The following is a 23750-nucleotide window of genomic DNA, read 5'->3' as shown; positions in this document are numbered from 1 at the left end:
ACCTGCCTCAAATTCGGAACCCCAGTGATTATAAAACCATGCCATTGCATGGTAATGAAACTAGTTAATAGTAAGCATTAGACCCTAAACTAAAGTGTTACTTTTTAATTTTTGCATTTTTTTTATAAATCATACCCTCATTGGGGGCTTAGCCCCCCTAAATGAAAATCCTAAATTAAAATGTTTTTTTTTTTTTTAGGGGGGGGCGGGGGGGCATCATAAAGGAATTATGCTTAGGGCACCAAAATGGCTAGCAGCGGCACTGTCTGTAGCCTCCGGGCTGGTTGCGGATGAGACAATTGTTGAATGAGACAACACGCGAGGTGAGGGGGAACAAAAGCAAGGAGGCGGGGGCGAGCACAGCACAGAGAAGGCAAACAAGCAAAGTGGCGAAATCAGGATTAAATATAAACAATATATCGATATATACGATATGTCAAAATCCATATCGTGTTTAAAAAATATCTCGATATATTTTAAATATCGAGATATCGCCCACCCCTAGTCCATACAATGAAAAATTAATTGCGGACCAATGTTGTTTGGACCTCATGTTTTTCTAAATATATTTTGTGTTCCACAGAAGATAGAACACCATACAGATTTGGAACGACATGTAAAAGATGACAGAATACATTTTTTTGGGTGAACTATCCCTTTAATCGCTTACTTATAGACAAAATCTAAGTAGTCCCATTACGGCAGTTCACAGACAATTCTTCAAAACTCTGCTAGTAAAAACACTCTTTCAGAAATTCCCTAAGGTTAGTCATTCAGACTGATGTAATTCTCGGACTTAATAGCCAGCTTTGAGATCACACAGGTACTAATTTACCGCCACATAACTGTCCATTGGAACAGCACAGTGGCTGTGTTTAGGTAGTCCTGCTTGTATTGTGCTATTTTCAGCGGCATTCCCCAACACATTGGTGGTCCAGCGACAGCCCCCTTCACAGACCCCCATCCTTCCCAACCCAGAGTCTGTGAGGGAAGCTACACTAAAACAGAGAGAGAGAGAGAGAGAGAGAGACTCTGGCCACACGCTGACATGCTTTAAAAAGAGAGAGAGTGGAGAAAGGGAACGTCAGAGTGAGGAGAAGGAGGGAGGGAGCACTCTCTTTTGGAGGAGAGGAAAAGTGAGGGAAGCGCACAGTGGCAGAGGTACCCAAGAATAGAGGAAACAAAAGAGGGACTGGGGATTTTGTAAATGGACATGGAGGATTCTGCCGGAGGAGCTCGTAAAGCCACCAAGAGTAAACTGTTTGAGTTTCTCGTCCATGGAGTGGTGAGTGAGTGAGCGAGCGTGTTTGTGCATGTGGAAGCGTGTCAATAGCTCTGTGGCTCTGCTCACGGGAGAACTAAGATGCAGCCGTTGTTACCGCTCATTTTTATCCAGATAAAAAAAAAAAAAAAAACGGGAACAGCTGAGGAGGACAGAGTGTAGGAGAAAGGGTGTAAGGTTATTGTGTTTAACAAGTGGAGGAGGATACACAAGGAAAGAGAAGCGCCAGTGCTGGAAGTATGAGAGTTACTTGTATTTTGAGGGACAAGTACCAGAATGAAATAAAGGATGCTCTTTTGGTGTGTGTGCAGGAGGGTGTGTATCATGAACACCCTGAGGCTAGATCACACACAAAAATCCTGCTGTGTTATTTTATTTAGTCCTGAACATGTAGTGGAAGCAAACTTGATGTATGTGTTTCAGGTTGTTTACTAGTTACAAATGTGGCAGAATGAAAGGTTATGGAGACTTTTGAGGACTTTTGGTGGTGATGCAACTATTTTGAAGCTGCATTCAAGTGCTATTTGATTTCAGACCAAATACAAGGTATTATTTCTAGAGGCTTGTTGCTAAAACAACCTTCAAGACATAATAACCCTCTATTAGTAGTAGTGTGTTCCGGTATTATTAATTTTATTCCAGAAAAGGCTATTTATGAATTTGAAAGCACAATGGATGGATTGGGGTTGAATGCAGGCTTTTTGCATGGTTTATAAATAAAGATCACTTGGCCTATGAATGCTAGCTGACTGATTTTTTTATTTTATGTATTTATGTATTTTTTTTATTCATTTTGTAGTTTATCAGTTTTTGAGTTAAATACCTTTTCATTACTTAACAGGTTGCACCACTACAAACCCATTGATATTTTTTTCCCTTTTAGTAAAGATTAACATGGTTATTAAGTCCAGAAAGTGTTCTTCTGTAACTTATCCTCTGTGAATAGTCTCCTCCTGTGCCCTGAACACCTCCATTGCGACCTTGAGAGCTAGGGATTGGCAGAGACCTGCACTGGTTCCCGCTGCGTCCACATGTTCACATCCCACTGCCTCTTCACTCAGATGTTCTGAGATTGGACCAGGCCTGGACACCCCTGGAGCTTGGCCTACTTTGAAAGCAATGATCGGGTCATGAGGGTCACCACACCATACGGGATCATCTCCATCAGGGATGTACTTTACCCGCACTATAGGGAGGACTGGAGCTGGGGACGTTGGCTCACATTCTGGATGTTTCCACAACTTTGGTGCACGTCCAGAGTCACAGGCACTTTGCAACTCTGCCATTATGAGTTATGAACAACAGACCTCAAATGCAGCACACAAACTGAACTGATAAATAATAACAGGACAAAAACGATAAAATTGCTCTTTTCAGTCGGGTAACACTTCACAATGAGGTTAAAAATCTTTTTTAACATTAATTGATTCATTAGGTGTTATGAACTAACAATGAACAACATTTTACAGCATTTATTAATTTGTTCATTTTTTTTAAATATACTGTTGTTTCTATGTTAATATAGTCTAAGTATATATGTTATGATGATGATTTGATGATGATGATAAATTTACATTTAATTAAATTAAATTAGTTAATTATTAATTAATAATTTATTCAGATTTGTGAAACAAAAACGTTGCCGATATGTGCATGCATAAATGAACAATAACCTAGAATAATATACTGTAAAACTATTAATTATATGCATATTTAATTTTAGCTATTGCATTAACTACTGTTAACGCATTGATTCTTATTGTAAAATTTACATTATTGTGATTTCTATTCAATTCCCTTCAGATTTATTTATATAGCACTTTTCCCAATACAAATCAGTCTAGGTTTATATTGGAAAAATAGAAAAAAGAAATCCCCTCCATTTATTGTCTAATGGCAGAAAGGACAATGTATGTGGTCTAAATGAAATGAGAAGATATTTGACATCACACTTTGCACAGTTGCCCTTAAGACTGCGTTTGACTGACTTTCCCAGCACCTCTGTGTTTCGGTAGAGAGCGAGCAGCTGTCGTTTCAGAAATGACAGGCACAGGTGCGAGAGGCCCTGGCCTAATTCAGCTTCGGGTACTGGAGGAGGAGTTCATTACAGCACCCTGTAGTGCCTAAGCGTAAAAGGGTCTTTGTGTATTATCTGAACTTGCTTTAATTGTGAATAAATGCACGTGTATCTTCATATGTATTGTGTGTCAAAGATATTTGGGGTAAACTTCCTATAACACGTCAAGTGAGTTCAACAAAGAAATGTTTTGGTACCTGACCTTTACTCTACTTTTTTTTTTTTTTTTTTTCACCCCCACAGCGTCCAGGGATGACCTCAGGGGCACGGATGCCCCATCAAGGAGCTCCCATGGGGCCTCCTGGACCTCCATATGGAGGAACACCGCCCATTCGACCAGGGATGCCTAACCCAGCCCTCGACCCCAACCGAAAACGTCCTGCCCCGACCCAGCCCGTGCAACCTCCCCCTGTCCAGAACCGTCCCAGAAAGTGAGTGACACTGTTCTCTGACCTCTCACTTTTTCTGTTGATTTTAGATCTGTGCACACAACAGATGAGAAATAATAGACATGTATTCCCAGAGCCTTTCTTGAGGGTAAACTGGGCGTATTGGTTTTTATGAACTTCTTATGCCTGTATGAAATTTTATTAAGGTTTTATAGTCTTTTTCTTTGCTCCTACAATTCGCCAGGGAGCCCTTACCAAGTATAGCGATCTCTAGTGACTGGAATATATTATGTTTGGCTAGTTCAGGTGCTCTAACTTTAGACACTAACATTTTGATCGCTATTAAATGCCAAAATATTTTTTGGTGAATAATATTAATAGTGCCACAGTTATCATAAGTAATCACTTAGGCACACTTACAGTGAATGCATTTTAAAAGTGAGGATCATAGTTCCCTATCTACTCAGAAGTGCAGAGCACTTGAAATGAAGTCTGAAGTCTGGAGTGCATTACTGTCTCATATGTCCAAGTACAGGCTGTACTAAATGGCACTGACACTTCAAAATTCGTTTATAGATATTAATGTTGTAGCCAACAAGACCTAGCATCATATGTTGAATCTTTGTCTTGTTTGATTCACACTGCTCTCTTTGTGGCATTTGCTTCAAAACGTTTTACATGCACATCAGGATCATGTGATCACAAATGGCAAAATAGTGTCCTCAAAGTCACGGTCGCCTCTAAACTTCACTAACAGCCGTGCGGTAGGGACCTTCGTGAAGGGATTACATTGCTCATTTTCATTTAAAACAACCCTGCTAATAGCATTCCCTTCCCAAGGGCATAAAAGTGACGTTTGGAATTTGCTGTTAGTTTTCTCATCTTTTCATCTGTCTTGTTGCTGTACTGTAATTGTCCTTGTGTTTTTATTTCAACTGTTTATGCTTGTAAGGGTGTCTGTTGTGATCACTAATGGGGAGCTTACTAAATTCAGCAGATCATGTTTAAAATTCGAATGGTTTAACAAATGTTAGACTTTGATTATGAAAATACAAAACATTAATCCTAATGCATTCTGAGCTAGTTGCATCAGCTTGCAATACTATTTAATAGGGATGCACATATATCCTGATGGATACAGAGAAGCTTCTAATTATTTTAATGTTATGGTTGTTAACCGATAAATGGCCCTTAAGTATATAAATATATCTATACTATTTTGTCTAAATAAATAAATAAAATTAATAAAAAATTACAATGCTATATGTGAGGCATCAAAACATTATAGCATACGGTATGAAAAATGGATTGTAATGGGTATTAATTCACAAAATATTTAAATAAAGATAAAAATGTTCTCCTTATTAAATTATTAGTGGCTTTAAAGATTACATTTTCAGTAAAAATAAAATAAGTCTTATTAAGTTCATCAAGGCTGCATTCATTTGAGCAAAAATACTGTTAAAAAATCATTCTAAAATGCTGAGTTAAAGCTCAAGAAACATTTCTTATATTGAAAACCTGTTGTGTTGCTTAATATTTTTGTGATTATGTTTGATGATTTTTTTTCAGGATTATATTATTCTATCAACAGAAAGTTTAATAAACAGCATTTATTTAAAATAGATTTTTTTGTAGCATTAAAAGTGTCTTTACTGTCACTTTGGATCAATTTAATATATTATTGCATTAAAGCTCCAGTCGGCAAGTCTGGCAGATTGAGTGGATTTAGGAAAATTTTGAATGTTTACAACTCTCATGCCCCTCCCCCACTATCAACGGATACCCTCCCACCCAGTTCATGCTCGTCAGTGCGTGTGCACCAGATTTTCAGTGAACGCCAGGACTCTCAAGTGTCACGCATTGAGCGTGACAGTCACTCATTTCGGTCTTTTGTCACGCTCTCCCGCCACACATTGTATTTCTCACGCTGAAAAACTATTTGAAATATATTTAATATGCCGCAGCGCCCAAAACTCTGGCCGCGCCGCTCTCACTATGGAACCGGCATGAATCAAGCGTGTTTCCTCTGGTGTTGTTCGTCGAGCTACACAATAGCCAATCAGAAAATAGCACTATTGTATCTGGGTAAGATTTAACGCAACAACCAATGACAAAAATGTATCCAACCCCCCGTCGGCTGGGTGTCACTCTTACCTGTCTTCAAAACTTGAGAGCCCTGGAACGCGCCCGTCTCATCAGCATCCATCAACACCATGGAGTATTTGGAGGTATGCTGTCCTGGCTAATCTACCGATAGATTGCAATTGCTAACGTCATTTATACTCTAAATGAGCGTACTTGATTTTCCGCCATCACTCTTCGTTACTGCGCGAACTTCAGGCGTGTGCATGTGATTGTAACGTGCGCGAGGGGTGGCGTGTGGCCGATCTGTGATTGACAGTCAGATCTCACACCCCCCTGCGCTGATTGGACATGATGAACCGGGAGCTGAGGATTTTTGCAAAACAAATAACACGCTCCAGGTGGAGTTAGAAGCTCGGGTTTTTTTCTAAAACCACTTTATTTATGTTGTTCTGTCAGATTATAGTGTCGATTTCACTGAATATGATAAAAAAAATGTTGCCGACGGCAGCTTTAATTTGCATTAATTAAAAAAAATCTCAACTGAAACCTTTGAATATAGTCAGATATTGTGTATAATATATATATATATATATATATATATATATATATATACACGTGTACAATAGTGACTGTTACCGGAAAAAAAACTCTTAATATCGGCCAATATTATTCCATCTATAATGCATCTCTACTGTTTAAGTAACTAACTAGAGGTACCCCAAATCAACCTATAGGAAACCACTTGGATTTCCAGCAACAAATGAGATATCCGCGAGACAGATGGACATGAGAGAAGCCCAGTCAGATCCTGCAATTGGATCCAAGTAGGCTGTTTATTCTGCTGCATGTTAGTTTGACAGTTTGTGATGGACATGTTGCTGCCTGATTGGTTTGTTCCCGTTTGAAGCATCAAACTTGACATATTTCCCCCCGATGCATGTGTGCACTTAAGGTAACAGATTAAAGTAAAAAGCAATATAAAAAAAACTTTCACTAAATGGACACAATAGTCAACATGACCTGAGGATGAATGTCCTGTTCCAGTGCATGTGAAGTAGAACATGCGATGCGCTTGCGGTTCTTTAGCTGTGAATGCGGACTGCACGACTGCAAGTCATGCTGTTTGTGTTAATTCAGAATTTTCTCTCCCTTATTGTTGCCCTACGTTCAGTAACACACATTTTTTTCCACCTAAATGCATTAATCATTAATTGTAGATCAAGAAAATGTGATGAGGCATTCACTCTCATACCCCCCACTGCATCTCGGTCTCCGCTTCTCAGCCTCTCCCGGAGGAGCAGTGTGGCTTGGGGTGGACGAGTCGGACCATGAGAAAGTTTATTCTCCAGAGGAATGTGGATGTGAATGTGGACAGGCATTTCCTGCTCCAAAGGAGTCGTGCTCCTCGGCTCTGGACCTGAGGAGCTCTCGGTGTCCGTAGGAGAGTGTGGCATGTCTCTCAGTGGAAAAACTTTAACGAATTATATGCATCTTGTTTGGGAACATCTTTCTGTAAACGGCAATTGAATGCGACTCCAGATTTTGTGCAAATTCCCGAATGTTATGGACTGCTCACACAGGACATGTTCTTCTGTTGATCTGCACTGTTTTTTAACTGTTTTTCTACACTGTAAAAAAGTATCTCATTAAATTTACAGTAAAAAAAAAATGGCAGCTGTATTTGCCCGAAATCCACTGTGACAATGTTTCCAGTACTACAAGATGACATAGATTTCATGTGTTATTCAAATGGACCACACTAACAGAGCAATCACACCAGAGTTAAGAATGCTCTAGCATAGCATACCTGTTTTTTCTCGTCATTTTCGCGATGTTTCCCGTCACAGTTTGGTACAGGCTTTAGAGCTGTGTATCTTTGCAGCAGATCTTCGTTTGTGTGTGTGATGGAGGGATTCCCGCTGCTGTTTTGACTCCTTTACACATTTTATAAGCTCTTCACAAGTTCTCAGCTGGTCAAAATACCATCAAATGTAGGCTACGCACATACAACGAGCGCATTTATCCCAGCACACAGCATTGCTTTGGATGTAAGGCAAGTTCAATCTCAAAATAGGCAATACGTCATAAAAGCTGACCAATCAGGTTCCCTGTACCTTTAGGTTCGCTATTAAAAATGCCAATGTGAACGCTAAGCGGACCAGGACTACATGCTTGTTTTTTTTGGTCACGAACCAAGTGAATCGAACTACAAGTGTGAACACACCCTAAGTGATACCAAAATCTGCTTTTTACCTCAAGTAATACCCACCATAATTACAAGTAGTAAAACAGAGAGCCACATGATGCATCAGAGTTATTTGAAAATACAGTGCACAGGTTCATACACACAAAGACAAAACACTATCAGGGTAACACATATGACAATAAAATAATGCAAGAAATATTAACTAAGTTACATCAATTGTGACACAAATCACTGTAATGTACGTTACTAATAAACATTTTAATAAAATATAATCAGATGGGATGTCACTTAGGGACTTCTGGGAATGTCCTCTTACTGTTTTTCCCAGTAAATTATATGGTAACATGAAAAAAATCATAATCTTGACAGGTTTACAGTAAAATGACATATAATGCGACATTAAACCATTTACACTTTTTAACTGTATATGGTAAGGTAACTTGCAGTTAAAAAGTTCATAGGTTTTCCTCTAGTATTTTATAGTCCCTTTCTGTAAAAATGACAAACATTTTTATGGTGTTAACAAAGCCAAGAGGGGTGCATTTGACTTTTCCGTCATGTCTCGCTGTTCTTTCAGCATCTTGTGACATGAATGAAGATATTTCGAGACTTTCTGTTACATTTTTGAATGCAAGAACGTGTCCTGTGTGAAATATGTCCCTTTTACAATAACTGAGACAGCCAGATGTTAAAGCAGCAAGAAACCTCTCCCACAATTATGATCTTTAGTTATTTATGATAATTAGTATATATAACGTACTTATATAGTACTTATACTCTCTCTCTTTCGCTCTCTTTCTGATCACACACACTTACACACAAACACACACACAGCTGGAAAAACGTCTGGATAGGTCCCAGTTATTCAGCAGATGGCCTGTGGACTCTGCTATCAGTCACCATAGTAACATGCTCTCTCTCTCTCTCTCTCTCTCTCTCTCTCTCTCTCTCTCTCTCTCTCTCTCTCTCTCTCTCTCTCTTCTTTCTTTCTTTCTTTCTTTCTCTCTGTTTTCCCCCATCCGTAGTGCCAAGAGAAGAAAAATGGCAGACAAGATTCTCCCTCAGAGGGTGAGCTCCATCACTGCTGCTTTTATCTGTTTGTCTGTGTTTGTTTATTCATCTCTTAATTTTCAGTGCCAAGTCAAGAGTGATCGCACGGTACAGGTAATTGTGCTGGGTTCTTAATTTTTTCCCGGGGGTAAAAAAAGTGAAAGGGGTGGGTAAGATGAGTCCAATTTGTCACAAAGACTTCTCTTGTGTATTTGGTGTTTTCTGTCAGTAGAAAAGGGTTTGATTCCCTAAGGAATGTGACGGTCTGTGGTTGCATGGAGAAGGCTGTGTGCAGAAACACGACTATTTAGGTAAAATGTCTCCATCGGGATGAGACACAGTAATACGCCACAATAACATGAATTGGAGGTGGTGGTAGTTCTTGAAATGGGCAATCCTCCTAATGTCTTTTTGTAGGGCTTTTTACAGGCAAAACAAAAGGTCTTAATTCATTGTGATGGGGTTTGTAAAAGACTGGTGGTCACATGGGATGGAGAGAATGATGCAACGCTGTGAAAATCAGGAGAGAGTCAAGTTACAATTTTGCTGTGTATCACGCAAGGACATACATGATTTGTTTCAAATGAGAATCAGAATGTTAAACTGTCATTGACTTAGTAAAGTGGTGCAAACGCATGGTGAAATCTTAATCGTTTGATGTTCGCTCAGTTCACAAAGAATAACTGATTCTTATAACTGATAAGCCTAGATTCTTTCTAGGCTTTAATATAGGCCTAGAATTTGAATAAATATAGACGTGTATTGTCAGAATCAGGATATGAATAATTACTCTTTTCATAATACTTATGGAGTTTTACCTTAAATCATTTCCTCATTCTAAGGTAAGAAAAAAATTACACTAAAATTGAGTTCAATTGAGGATAAAATGTGTTTTAGGCAGTGGGTTTTTGTCTGCTAAGAGCATGAAACCATTGAAAGTCAAACCAAAATTTTCAATTGCCAACTTTGTTAATAATTTTGCATATACCATATTTATACAATAATTCTATTAACCCTCTACTGCACGCATTATTATGCAATCATGGAAAAAAAATGTACAGTTTTTTTAAATATATAAAATAGACTCAACAGTTCTTTTTTTTTGGGGGGGGGGGGGGGGGGGTACTTTTGGGTGCGTTGTGCGCGATCATTAGTAACTAATATAACTAATGATCGCGCGCGCGAACTCGACAATTGACTACTGTGGACTTCGAACGAAAACAGGAAGTAAATACAGGTATGAGAGCTGGCTGAATTAACATCATTTTTAATAATATCTTGCACATCTACTGCAGTCAGATTGACCGTGGTCACTCTTAATAACACCACTCACATGGCTGTGCACTTGTAATGACATATTAAGGTTGTTAAGAGGCTAAAAGCAGGTTTAGAACTTGCCCCATTGAAGTCAACAGGGTGTGAATTTTAAAAAGAGGATAACACGGTGTAGGCAACACCGATTTTTGTCGTTTTTGTCTGTACTGACAGCACTCCAAATGTACAAAAAAATGAGCTCAATGTTAAAATTGACCGGAGTTCTACTTTAAAACAGTTGTTCTCTCCGTTAAAGGTGGGGTATGTGATTTTCTTTTTTTATTTTTTTTTCTAAATCACTTGAAATCCTATTCTTAACCCACTTACAGCCACTGAGTTAGAAGCACTGACATGAAAATTAAAAAATGTAATCATCTGTGGAACGGGCAGGACTCGAAAAACTCCAGCCAATCATTTCCAAGATCACCTAGAATCATTGGACAGTAAGTGCGTCAATCAAACAGTCGTACCATACCCCCCTCCCCCATGCCCCTCTTCGAGTGGGTGGAGTCAGGGCCAGCGTTGGAGGAAAGAAGGTAGGACCTTTTGAGTTGTGTATTTTCAAAATCTGCCGGCCGTTTTGCAAATCACATACCCCACCTTTAAGGCAGAGCTGCACCTTGCACTTAGAGCAAACCCCTCTGACGATGCCCTTGCAGCCAGGATTCTTGCACCTTCCTTTTGGTGCACCCATCTCTGGCCAGTGATCAAAGCGGTCAAGACGGATATATATTTTACTTTTATACTTTACTTTTACTTTACTTTATAAATATATACAAATATATATAAATATATGAGGAGAATACAACCATCCAACTATATCAGTGCATCCATACATTGTCATTCATACAAAGCTACTCTGCATTAGCATGGGCAAAATATTGTTCCATTACCGCACAATGTTGCCATATGGCAACATACCTATTTTATTAAATAAAAAGGTAATATAAGTATCAAAACAATGTGACAATGATTGAAAAAAGATTAGAACTTACCCCAGATGCTTGATGTATTTTTTATTCAGAAGAAATATGAAAAAATTTAGGAAAATCTTCACATATACACGAGCACTTTTTCAGCAGCTGGAGTCATCAAAAGTGTGTGAAAAGAATGACGTTGCAAGGGTGTGTGTAGTGTCGTGATGTCATCAAAGCATATCATTGGTTACCACCAGGTTCTACCATGAATTTAAGATTAATCAGAGCTCATATTTATTTTCAAATTTCAAGAAATGTCCAAAGAAAGGATATGTTGCCATATGGCAACACCGTGGAGTAGAGGGTTAATACAATAATGTTATAATGTAATGTTATCATTTTATTATAAATTAGTAAATATTGTTTATAATCATTTTTAAATGCATAAAAATACATTAATACAGTCGTGCTCAGAATTAATGGCACCCCTGCCCTGGTAAATATGATCAAAACTGGCTGTAAAAAATAAATCTGTATCGTTTACCCTTTGATCTTTCATTCAAAAAATTGCCAAAAATCTAACCTTTCATTGAAGTAAAAGAATTGAAAGTGGGGGGGAAATCACATTATGAAATATGTTTTTCTCCAAAACACGTTTTAATATTATTATATATAAATAATATACCCATGTTTTTTTTTGTTATATTGGTGCACAATAAAAAAACAATTTGATACTGTTTTGAGTTTCCACTTAACAGACCTGAAACAAAACCAGCCGAAAACCACTGCCCGAAGCTTTAGTGCCACATCTTCAGTCATAACTGATATTTATAACAAACCAGAGAGTTAATGGTTCAGGGGAAATATTGTAGTATACCATGCACTTTATGTGTTGAATAACATCAAACTGCTTAGAAAACGTTTAAAATGAGTGATGCATTGAATGCCTTTTCATTAGATCCGTGAACTGGTGCCAGAGTCCCAGGCATACATGGACCTCCTGGCCTTTGAGCGCAAACTTGACCAAACCATTATGAGGAAGAGGGTGGATATACAGGAAGCCCTCAAAAGACCAATGAAGGTATGTGATTTCAGTTAAATTACACATTTATAGTGAGATTTTACTAACTCATAGTTAACGACGACATGAAAAATGTGCTCTTCTGTTCTAGCAAAAGCGGAAGCTGCGATTGTACATTTCAAACACTTACAACCCTGCCAAACCTGACGCAGAAGACTCGGAGGGCAGCATTGCATCCTGGGAGCTGCGTGTAGAGGGCAAGTTGTTGGATGATGTAAGCACTGAGTTTGCATTCATAATCTTACCATCTGTTCTATAATGCAGGGTTGAATTAATTTGTCTTGAATGATCATTGTTATCATTATTTTAAATGTTAGTCAGAAAAATATATTTTTTGCTGCTTGTTCAGTTTAATTAAAATGAGCAAATGTAACAATTCCTTACCATTTTGTCACAACTTAATTTCATTGCGTGCAATCAGTTGCTATTTAATCCATGCATGAATAATTTTCATTGACCATAACCGAATCCAATTGAGTCTTTTTATTGCATCTAGCATACATAATAAAATGTATTTAAGCTTGTAGACTAGTACAAATCTATTCAAATAAAAACATTTTCTTGAAAAGACTTAATTTAATTGCATGGAACAATTGAATTATGTTAATTGAATGGGTTTTTTTTGGAGATAGGCTATTATTCTGCTGATGCTAATCTTTGTTTAGGCTTCATTCAATTTGCTAGTCCCTTTTAAGTCCCTTTAATTTTTTATCTTTTATTCCCTGTGCACTTTAGCCGGGAAAACAAAAGAGGAAGTTTTCGTCTTTCTTTAAGAGCCTTGTTATTGAGCTGGACAAGGATCTATACGGCCCTGACAACCACTTAGTGGAGGTGAGCATTAACTCACTTGACATACGATACGACGATAAACCATTGCTGAACCATATTTGGTATTCAGTCTTAACAAAAGTTGAAAGCATTTACAGTTGTGGTCAGAATTATTGGCACCCCTGGTAAATATGATCAAAGATGGCTGTAAAAATAAATCTGCATTGTTTATCCTTTTGATCTTTCAGGGTAAACACTGATCTATATAGAGAACTGTATTGCTCATGACATCATAAAAATGTAAGCCACCATGCCGCCGTATTGGTATTCCCTTTTAAGCTCACGCGTTCTATTGAATTAATAGGATATTAAATGATTTCACTGAGAAAACATTGCCTAATGACACATCGGTTTTATATCTGAAGTCTCCCTGTACAGTCTTACAACACAAACGTCCTAAACATGTAAATGGTTATTTGTTTAAAGTCGGGAATTTCCCCTGCTTATTAAAAAGTTGCGTTCATAATCATTACAGTAGTGAACATCAGCTCTGCGGGCGGACAAGACACTTCAGCATATGTATTACAAATGTCAAAGTGTACACTCTAAAATCGGAATAAAGATTAATGCCTTGTAATCTAAAATAGCCTTGTACTGTTGTGTATGTATTTATGTTGTGTTGTAGTATTGTTTTTATTCATATAGTAGGCTGTTTCAACAATGATTTCGTTAACACCATGCATTTCGTAGAAGTTAATGATTTAAACAATGGTTAAATTAATAATTAATTCAACAACATATACATAACACTTTCTTCATATGGAAACTGTAATTCTAGTAAAACGCCATAGAATTTGCGCTGTCTCTAAGAGTCTGAAATATGTTGCTCAATCAGGAAATAGAATACACGCATCATCATAACTTATTCAGACAAATAACGCAGACTGCTTTATTTCCAAGATGATGCATGGTAAACTTTGAATTTGAATACAATATAGTGCAATATAGTAACAGTGGCTTGTATTAATATTTATTGTTTAGGCTTTTCGAATCAGTTTCTGCAACTAAACACCGATATACACTCACCGGCCACTTTATTAGGTACCCCATGCTAGTAACGGGTTGGACCCCCTTTTGCCTTCAGAACTGCCTCAATTCTTCGTGGCATAGATTCAACAAGGTGCTGGAAGCATTCCTCAGGGAGTTTGGTCCATATTGACATGATGGCATCACACAGTTGCCGCAGATTTGTCGGCTGCACATCCATGATGCGAATCTCCCGTTCCACCACATCCCAAAGATGCTCTATTGGGTTGAGATCTGGTGACTGTGGAGGCCATTTTAGTACAGTGAACTCATTGTCATGTTCAAGAAACCAATTTGAAATGATTAGAGCTTTGTGACATGGTGGAAGTAGCCATCAGAGGATGGGTACATGGTGGCCATAAAGGGATGGACATGGTCAGAAACAATGCTCAGGTAGGCCGTGGCATTTAAACGATGCCCAATTGGCACTAAGGGGCCTAAAGTGTGCCAGGAAAACATCCCCCACACCATTACACCACCACCACCAGCCTGCACAGTGGTAACAAGGCATGATGGTTCCATGTTCTCATTCTGTTTACGCCAAATTCTGACTCTAACATCTGAATGTCTCAACAGAAATCGAGACTCATCAGACCAGGCAACATTTTTCCAGTCTTCAACTGTTCAATTTTGGTGAGCTCTTGCAAATTGTAGCCTCTTTTTCCTATTTGTAGTGGAGATGAGTGGTCCCCGGTGGAGTCTTCTGCTGTTGTAGCCCATCCGCCTCAAGGTTGTGCGTGTTGTGGCTTCACAAATGCTTTGCTGCATACCTCGGTTGTAACGAGTGGTTATTTCAGTCACTGTTGCCCTTCTATCAGCTCGAACCAGTCTGGCCATTCTCCTCTGACCTCTGGCATCAACAAGGCATTTCCGCCCACAGAACTGCCGCTCACTGGATGTTTTTTCTTTTTCGGACCATTCTCTGTAAACCCTAGAGATGGTTGTGCGTGAAAATCCCAGTAGATTAGCAGTTTCTGAAATACTCAGACCAGCCCTTCTGGCACCAACAATCATGCCACGTTCAAAGTCACTCAAATCAACTTTCTTCCCCATACTGATGCTCGGTTTGAACTGCAGGAGATTGTCTTGACCATGTCTACATGCCTAAATGCACTGAGTTGCCGCCATGTGATTGGCTGCTTAGAAATTAAGTGTTAACGAGCAGTTGGACAGGTGTACCTAATAAAGTGGCCGGTGAGTGTATGTTCATGGTTAATATTTTCTCCATAATTACGTATAAAGAAATACATTTTTGTGTTAGGTTACCTTTGACCTTCCATAGGTTACCTTTGTCGGAAGTATGCAGTAGACACACCCACATTAACGATTTCAATATATGACTTATCCTCTCTAAAAAGACCATAAGCATTACAGATAACATCGGAGGTAACAATTCATTTACATACATGTATCGTAAAACTAATCTTGTGAGACTAAGATGCTGCAAATCGGGTGATTTTCTGACCCCAAGACTCAACTAATCTATGCAATTCTATTATTATTTTTTTTTTTTTTTTGTGGACGCACGATCTACTGTCAGATTCACACTAGGCCTACTGCGTGAGCATGCGCGTTTCATTTCAACGCCCATATTACACTAGCATGTCCACTGGCACAGAGCAGAGCGAGTGTTTTCAATTCGCAAAGACCCGCCCCCTTTAGTTACTGTTGCTATGTCCGACAAGCCACGCCGCTCTCACACCACACACCATGTTCTCACACAGTGTAAAATACATCACAGAGCAGAGAGGACACTGATAACGTGCTGACAGAAACTGCGGAAAAAGACGTCAGTACACTCCGTTTTTCAAGTTCAAATCCTCCAACGTTAATCTACTAACTCTCCTGACTGCTTTGTTGGACAAAAATGGCCTTGTACTGTTGGTCAGATCGCCTGTCAATTAAACTCCCTGCGAAGGGTCAATTCCACTAGAAGTTGAGCTTTAAGCTCGAGTGTGAAGCTAAACTTCTGAAAACGGTTTCGCGTGTTTTGCGTTTCTTTGGTTGAAAATGAAAGTTGGTTTGACGTCAGAACCCACCAAAGAGTCTTAATCCCCCACTGACCACAACTGTAATATGGGAGAATACCAAGAGTCTTCTTTACACTTCAAACAAGGTTGAGGACAGTAACACAGGGTGAAATCGTCACATTTCAATGTGTCCACGAGCATCTCTTGTCCTCTACTGTGTGACGTATTGAATTGGAATGCAATAGAAAAGTCAATGTCATAATGAAAAGTTTATGTAAGACATGTCTTAGTGGTTTCCATAGCAACAGGTTACATGAGGAAGTTGCCCATGACACTGTGGAGTGATGACACTGCAGCCAGCACAGAGTTTTGGGCAGCATTAAGGGGAGAAAGGAAATGCATTTCTGAAGACAAACACTTAAAAAACCTTTTACAGCACCCTGAACTCTGAGAGGCTTTGTATTCAGCAAGTGTGTTTTGCTCTATTTTAGTGGAGGAACCATTGTGCATAGGTGCTATTCAGACACACTCAGGCATTTACATTACACAAGGGAACTGTCCCAGCTGCCTCACGCAATTAATATTTATATGCACTTTGATAGGGACATTCAGGTTTAGGGAAGGCATATTCACAGAAGTGGTCTGTGGCTCTCGAGGAGTGACCCTCGTGCCTCCGGCCTATTGGAACTGGCTGTAAGCAACGCATTTGAGTTTATTCATTCGGAAGCTCTTTAAATTGTCCTTGGTGACTGGGTTTTCATCACAACACACCAGATTGAGTCGGGCGATAAAAAGAGTGATTTACCTGTGTAGAATGACGGCATTGAAAACACCTCCAATGTCAAGCAAAGCTAATTGAGTTGAGCTGTGAGTCCTTGCCATTATGTTGTCTTTCAAATAGCAGAAAATGCAAGTGAGATCTCATAAAGTGCCTAATCATTTTATTCACTCACAAGCTTAAATGTATTCTGCGTGCATAAACAGTGCATAAGGAGGGAGGGGGGGTTGTAAAGGTTTTCAATGGCTTATGTGACTCAATAATAATGTACTGGCAAGTTATTACTGGTGAAACACTCACTCGTAATCAAGGTTGCAGATTTGAACAAACGCATAACCATAAATATTAAAGGAATAGTTCACCCAAAAATGATATGTACATTATAAAATATGACTTTCTACTTTCAGCCGAACACAGAGTTCTATTATAATATCCGGGCTCTTCCCAGCTTTGTAATAACATTGAATAGTGTAGATATTTTTCTTACAAAAACCATTTATTAACCCACTGCAGTCGTATGGATTACTTTTATGATGGATGGATGCGCTTTTTTGAGCTTCAAATGTCATTACAAATCTGGGAAGAGCCAGGATATTATTTAATATTAACTCTGATTGTGTTCGGCTGAAAGAAGAAAGTCATATACACCTATGGCTTCAGGGCAAGTAATTTATCGGATAATTTTCATTTTTGGGTGAACTATCCCTTTAATTTTGGGTGTGTAGCTCTGCTTATTAAAGCTCCAGTCCGTAACTTTTTTAAGTTAAAAATAATCCAAAATAATCCAAATCCAATGGATTTAAATCCAAAATAATTATATATTTAAAAAAACTTATTCTGGCAGTGGTCAAAACTATCTGCTTGCCATAGCTAGATTTAAAACTGTTAGCTTGTAATAATGATTTTAATTCCAGTGGTACTGGTGGGTTTCCGCGGGAAATTCGAGCATGTCTTTGCGTCATGACGTCACACCCGTACACATAAAGAAGGAGTTTCGGCTAGCCGACATGAACAATTTGAGAACAAAGTAGGCTATAATTTGCACGGTTGCTGTAAATCGCGTTGGTTAAATCTAACGAAGCTTATCATGTCGAATGCTTTTTCCCCCTTAGTTGGTCAGAACAAAAATGGATTTGACTTACTTGTTCAGAAGACATTTTCTTATGAAAATTCTTATGTTGGTCAAACTTTCAAAAAGTGAATCTGTGATTCTGTATGACAGTATCCACACAGCGCGGTGACTGACAGCAGCACTCGCCTCAAAGCACTGTGTTCATCCGCGCTGTTTCATGCCGATTTACAACCCACGTAAAGATGATAATTCCGCGAATCACTGCAGTTACAGATTTCGAACAGAGAGATGGCGACAAAGAGGAAAAGATACGGACTGCAGCTTTAAGAAAAGTCAGATTTACAATTATCGTCTTGTGGGCAATAAAATGGGCAAAAATCCCACTGACTGAAGAAAACATTAAAGAAAGGACCCAGTCATATCTAGTAACAAGACTATCATAGAGACTACCTAAAACCACCCAGAATACTCTAGAAACCAACTAGCAATTGCATAGCAACCTGCTAAAAAATCACTCTGAACACCATAGCAACACACTAACAACCACTAAGAACATCTTAGCAACTGCATGGCCTTGCAAAACACCCTCAACACAGACGAACACCACTGATATAAAAATCGAGCTTAAAATTGCAGTGCAGATCTTGTGCCGCAGTTATATATTATAGACCTTTTGTTTAGATTTAGTATGTGTTTAATCCTAACAGTGGCACCGCACCGCTACAACCCAGGAGACCGATGGCTTCCAGGTGAAGAGGCCCGGCGATGTGAATGTGCGCTGTACCCTCTTGCTTATGCTGGATTACCAGGTGCGTGCATGCTGGATTATTACTAGACTATTCGTATGCCGTAGTTGGTTTTATGTGTCTTTTAAAGTCTTTAAATAATAACTATGTGAAAAATCTACACTGGGGTCTAAAAGTCTGAGGCCATGCTGAAAATCTGGGATTCAAAGTCTAATTTAAACCTTAAAATAAAGATTGATTTTTTTTAAACATAAAAGTTATTGTAGCAATTATTTTGCAAAAATGTGTAGCACCAAATAAATGTATTGAGAAAGACACCAGTTAGAAATGAATCTGCATAATGATAGCTTTAGTTGGTCTTTTCCATCTTAAAAAGCACTGTTAACACCTATAGTTGAGTCATTAATCCCTCAAAGTTTGATTGCCCTTCTCTATTCACTAAAGTAGCTATACTGTGGCTAGTGAGTAAATGGCTCATTTAATTACAGCAATTTTCACTTTGCTAACTACATCCTGATGGGAAGAAGCTCAATCTGTTAGAAGACTAAAGCTATGTTTTTAAACAATGGAGTTTAAAATCGTGAAAAAGAGACTGAAACAGATTTGCAATTGGGTCGTTAGCATGACATTTCCTGTTTCTAGCTGAACCACGCGCTATAATCATTATCTAAAACTAGTTTAAATTTTTCTTGAATCTTTTACAATTATACATTAAGTTTTTGTGAGATGATCATTTTTAAATGGAATATTTGTATTGTTTTAAATTATTTTGTCGCACCACAGAAGAATTTAAATGAACGTGTGAAGTCATTATAAAATAAATTGTTTACAGCAGCTAAGATGTACACGTTATATGTTGTATACACTACCTTTCAAAAGTTTGTTTTTGAAATAAGTAAAAAAACATTGTGTTGTGAAACATTATTGCAATTTAAAATAATTTAATTCAATTGAAACATTTTTCATTTAATTTATTTAAAAATGTTATTTATTCTTGTGATGGCAAATCTCTATTTTCAGCATCGTCTTTAGTGTCACATGATCGTTAAGAAATCATTCTGATTTTGTGCTCAAGCAACATCGTTGTCATTATCAATGTTAAAAAACATTTCTTGTTATTATCAATGTTAAAAACTGTGATTCTTTGATGAATAGAAAGGTCAAAAGAACAGCATCCATTTTAATGCATCCTTGCTGAATAGAATATACATTTCTTAAAGTCTTACTGATCCCAAATTTTTTAACAGTAGCGTAAATTTTAACCTAAAATCTTGCTGTTGAATAGTGAATGGACATGTTTTGTCAGCTACTCAAGGATACTGAATTGAAATTGTAGAAGGGATAATGTAGTAAACATGTTCATGTTTTATAACTGTATCGCTCTGTTCAGATATTTCTGAATGCGTTTATTTCATTTCGTTTATCCATTGTGCATTTCAGCCTCCTCAGTTTAAGTTGGATCCTCGCCTCGCACGTCTCCTTGGCATCCACACTCAAACCCGCTCCTGCATCATCCAGGCATTATGGCAGTACGTCAAAACCAACAAGCTGCAGGATCCTCATGAAAAGGAGTACATCAACTGTGATAAATATTTCCAGCAGGCACTGACATACTTTTGTCATATAAAATACCTAAAATACTCATTTAGGTGTTAACATTTTGCCTGATAAGCATACCTGATTTTTTTTTTTTTTCTTCCAGATCTTCGACTGTCCTCGTCTAAAGTTCTGTGAGATCCCTCAGCGACTAACCAACCTGCTGCTGCCGCCTGATCCTATTGTCATCAATCATATTATTAGGTAATTAGTCAAAAATGTACAATGTATTTCCATTTATTGTTTCCTCAAACAATAGCAGTTTTAAGGTCTGTGACACAAATGTACTTTTTAGAGGGCTGATTTCCTTTAGAATTTAAAGGGATAATAAATCCCCCCCCCCCCCCCCCACACACACCCTCATATTGTTCCAAACTGTATGCTGTTATTTTTTTTATGGAATACTGTAAAAGAAAAAAAACATTTTTTTTAAAGATTCTTAAAATTGTTTTTTTTGTGAGGTTTTGAAAAAGTTCATTGTGTGAGGCTCCAAAAAGGACAAAAAACATTACAAGTTGTCATGTATTATTGTTACACTTGAAAAAACAACAGCAAATAGCTTTAAAATGGCATACGAGTGAGTAACTAATGACAGAATTTTTATATTCAGGTGAACTGTTCCTTTAAATGTCTTTTTGATTTTAATTTTATCAGTGTGGATCCAAATGACCAGAAGAAGACAGCCTGCTATGACATTGATGTTGAAGTTGATGATCCTCTTAAGAGTCAGATGAACGGATTCTTGCTGTCCACAGCCAATCAACAAGAGATTGCATCCCTAGACAACAAGGTCAGAAGGAATAACGAAAGAAGCTAAATAACGAGATCGAGATAAATAATAATTCATCATTCATAATTCATCATTTCAATATACTCATTATGTTGTTTTATTTAACTCCATATAAATCCTATGGCATCATGGGTTTCTGCATAACATATGTGCATTCATAGTTTAAATTCACATAATCACCTTCTCTCCTTTAGATTCACGAAACTATTGAGTCCATCAACCAACTTAAGATCCAGAGGGATTTCATGCTCAGCTTCTCCAGAGACCCCAAAGGCTACATCCAGGACTGGATCTGCTCCCAGAACCGGGATCTTAAGGTGAATGTTAACCATGTGTACTACTCTAAATCATGGTCATATACTGTACTATTATATCAAATATCAAAACATTAATATAGCCTTTATGCATGTCTAAATTTGGTTTGTATAAGTTAAACATTGAACATTTTTTTAAACAATGTCTACACCTAGTGGTGGAAAGAATGTAACGGCTTTTAAAGAAATGGTCTTTTTTGTCGTTTTGAACTGGACTGGATTTTTTTTTTTTTTTTTTTTTTGGTTGCAGCTGATGACCGATACAGCTGGTAATCCAGAGGAAGAGAGGAGAGCAGAGTTTTATAACCAGCCCTGGTCTCAGGAAGCTGTCAGTCGCTACTTCTATTGCAAGGTGAGGGGAACATGACTGAATCATGTTAGATACAAAAGTTTGGGTTCAGTAAGATTTCTTTTTATACTTTCTATTTATCAAATAATCCTAAAACAATTATAATGGTTTCTGCAAAAATATTTAGCCAGACAACTGTTTTCAACATTGATAATAGTTATAATTTTTTCTTGAACAGCAAATCAGCATATTAGAATGATTTCTGAAGGATAACGTGACACTAAAGACGATGGTTGTTTCCGCCACTGAATAAATAGGTAATTGTGAGTTTTTATCTCAGAATTTCGAGATATAAACTTGCAATTCTGAGAAAAAAAAGTCAAACTTTTGTGAGATAAAGTTGCAATTATATTTTAAGTTTTTTATTCTGTGGCAGAAGCAAGCTTCCATAGAAAACTGGAGTAATGATGCTGAAAATTCAGCTTTGCCGTCACAGGAATAAACTACAATTTAAAATGTTAAATTAAAAAAGTTATTTTAAATTTAAATGATATTTCACTTTTCAAAGGAAGTGTATGTCTGAAAAGAGCAAGTGAAATTATCACTTTTGATTCTTTTACAAATGTATGTTGTTGTTTTTTTCTGTTATATAGATTCAACAACGAAGACAGGAGCTTGAACAAGCTTTAGCACTGCGAACCACTTAACTCAACTAATCTGTTTCTCTTGTGGCTTGGCCACTTTTATTCTGGCGGTCTCCACACTGGCAGTTTTTTTTAATGGACATGAAAATATTAGACCCCCTTCTCAGTATTGAGGTTTGGACTGATTTTAATCAATGAAAAGTGTAATTGTACTCTTATTTGATGTATGTTTATTGTACAGTTGAATGTATATAATCTCACAGTACAATGAATTTAAGAATGTAGCTTGGGAATGACACTTTCACACTGACTACACACAAATACAGCGATTGATAAACAATTATAATTGTTTATCAGTTTTGTGATGCACATGAAGTGCAGATATGCTACTGTGTCTCTTGGAAAGGTAAAAATACAATGAATGAAACTTTGATACCTGGGAAATTTATTTAACCATTAATGATATGCTAAATGTTAATATGTAAGTATAGATATCGAACCTGTCATGTTTTTTTTCTACCCGTTTGAATATGATCAAGCTTTCTTCTGTTTTTTTCTGTCTTTAAATTTACTCTCTGCAAAAAGAGATCATGAAGAAATCCACTGGATTCAAATAAGCCAGCTAACTTTATTTGCAATAAGTGACATTTATTGTCATACATTTGAAACGTTCTATACCGGTAAATGGAAATTAACACTAAAGATTCATGCTACGATAATCTTCTAGATCATTCTGATTTGTGAACACTTGTCTTAACAATACAGATTTTTGTGAATCGTCAAAGAATCTAAACATGATTTCTCATATAAGCAATCTTTATAAATTATGGTTGAAAATGTCTTAATTTTCAGAGGCTTTAAATGCCAGTAAAACAAAAATGTGTTATAAATATGTTGTGTTGAAAAAAACAATAATGCATGTTGCATGCGAATGTTTTAGTTTTTTAGGGGGTTCTTTTTTTAGCATGATTCAGAAATGTTTTTTTGTTTATCTTTGTTGCCTTACTAAATCACTGAGATGCACAGGAAGCATTAACCAAAGGTTAAGTACAGTTACATTATCTTTGTGGATACTTAATTTTACTGAATATTCCATCACATAATGATGACATTTGTATTCCTGTGGCCTGAGGTGTGCTTGATGCACAAGTGTAACAGATGAGAACTAAATCTGGTATATACATGGATGTTAAAAGGTGTTCATATTCAGAGGCATTGATTGACCCTTTACCTTTCTACAATACATTCTTATTGTGTTATGTATTTTATTTAAATACAGGTGCAGTGTGTCTG

At 37.5% G+C, this 23750-nt stretch overlaps 2 protein-coding genes across 4 annotated transcripts in view; both read left to right on the top strand.

The window, feature by feature from the left end:
* Nucleotides 1-1063: 1063 nt before the first annotated feature.
* smarcd3a (SWI/SNF related, matrix associated, actin dependent regulator of chromatin, subfamily d, member 3a) lies at nucleotides 1064-22985 on the top strand. 3 transcript variants are annotated; one of them, XM_056267590.1, is made up of 14 exons: nucleotides 1064-1285; nucleotides 3603-3790; nucleotides 6571-6660; nucleotides 9068-9206; nucleotides 12282-12404; nucleotides 12496-12618; nucleotides 13140-13235; nucleotides 18786-18887; nucleotides 20265-20426; nucleotides 20527-20624; nucleotides 21075-21210; nucleotides 21405-21527; nucleotides 21775-21876; nucleotides 22467-22985. In XM_056267590.1, the coding sequence occupies exons 1-14, from the start codon at nucleotides 1208-1210 to the stop codon at nucleotides 22518-22520; spliced, it is 1614 nt and encodes a 537-aa protein (XP_056123565.1). In that variant the 5' UTR covers nucleotides 1064-1207; the 3' UTR covers nucleotides 22521-22985. The 3 variants fall into 3 exon arrangements, with proteins under 3 accessions (XP_056123565.1, XP_056123566.1, XP_056123567.1); XM_056267591.1 differs by having other exon boundaries at nucleotides 1066-1285; nucleotides 9068-9110; XM_056267592.1 differs by lacking the exon at nucleotides 6571-6660 and having other exon boundaries at nucleotides 1067-1285; nucleotides 9068-9110.
* faim2a (Fas apoptotic inhibitory molecule 2a) overlaps nucleotides 8411-23750 on the top strand; it is a 34547-nt gene continuing 19207 nt past the window's right edge. Inside the window, exon 1 of the mRNA XM_056267594.1 lies at nucleotides 8411-8422. The gene's annotated coding sequence lies outside the window, so the exon portion shown is untranslated. The remainder of the gene's footprint in view (nucleotides 8423-23750) is intronic.

Source organism: Rhinichthys klamathensis, unplaced genomic scaffold, assembly GCF_029890125.1.
Source record: "Rhinichthys klamathensis goyatoka isolate OS25496 unplaced genomic scaffold, OSU_Roscu_1.1 h1tg000261l_1, whole genome shotgun sequence".
In the NCBI taxonomy this organism is placed as follows: Eukaryota; Metazoa; Chordata; class Actinopteri; order Cypriniformes; family Leuciscidae; genus Rhinichthys; species Rhinichthys klamathensis.
This window is presented reverse-complemented; position numbering and strand designations above follow the sequence as displayed.

Coding starts and splice junctions, on each gene's coding strand:
- smarcd3a (XM_056267590.1), top strand. CDS start 1,208: ATGGACATGGAGGATTCTGCCGGAGGAGCTCGTAAAGCCACCAAGAGT. Junction 20,625..21,074: donor GTCATCAATCATATTATTAG/GTAATTAGTCAA, acceptor TAATTTTATCAG/TGTGGATCCAAATGACCAGA. Junction 21,877..22,466: donor GTCGCTACTTCTATTGCAAG/GTGAGGGGAACA, acceptor TCTGTTATATAG/ATTCAACAACGAAGACAGGA.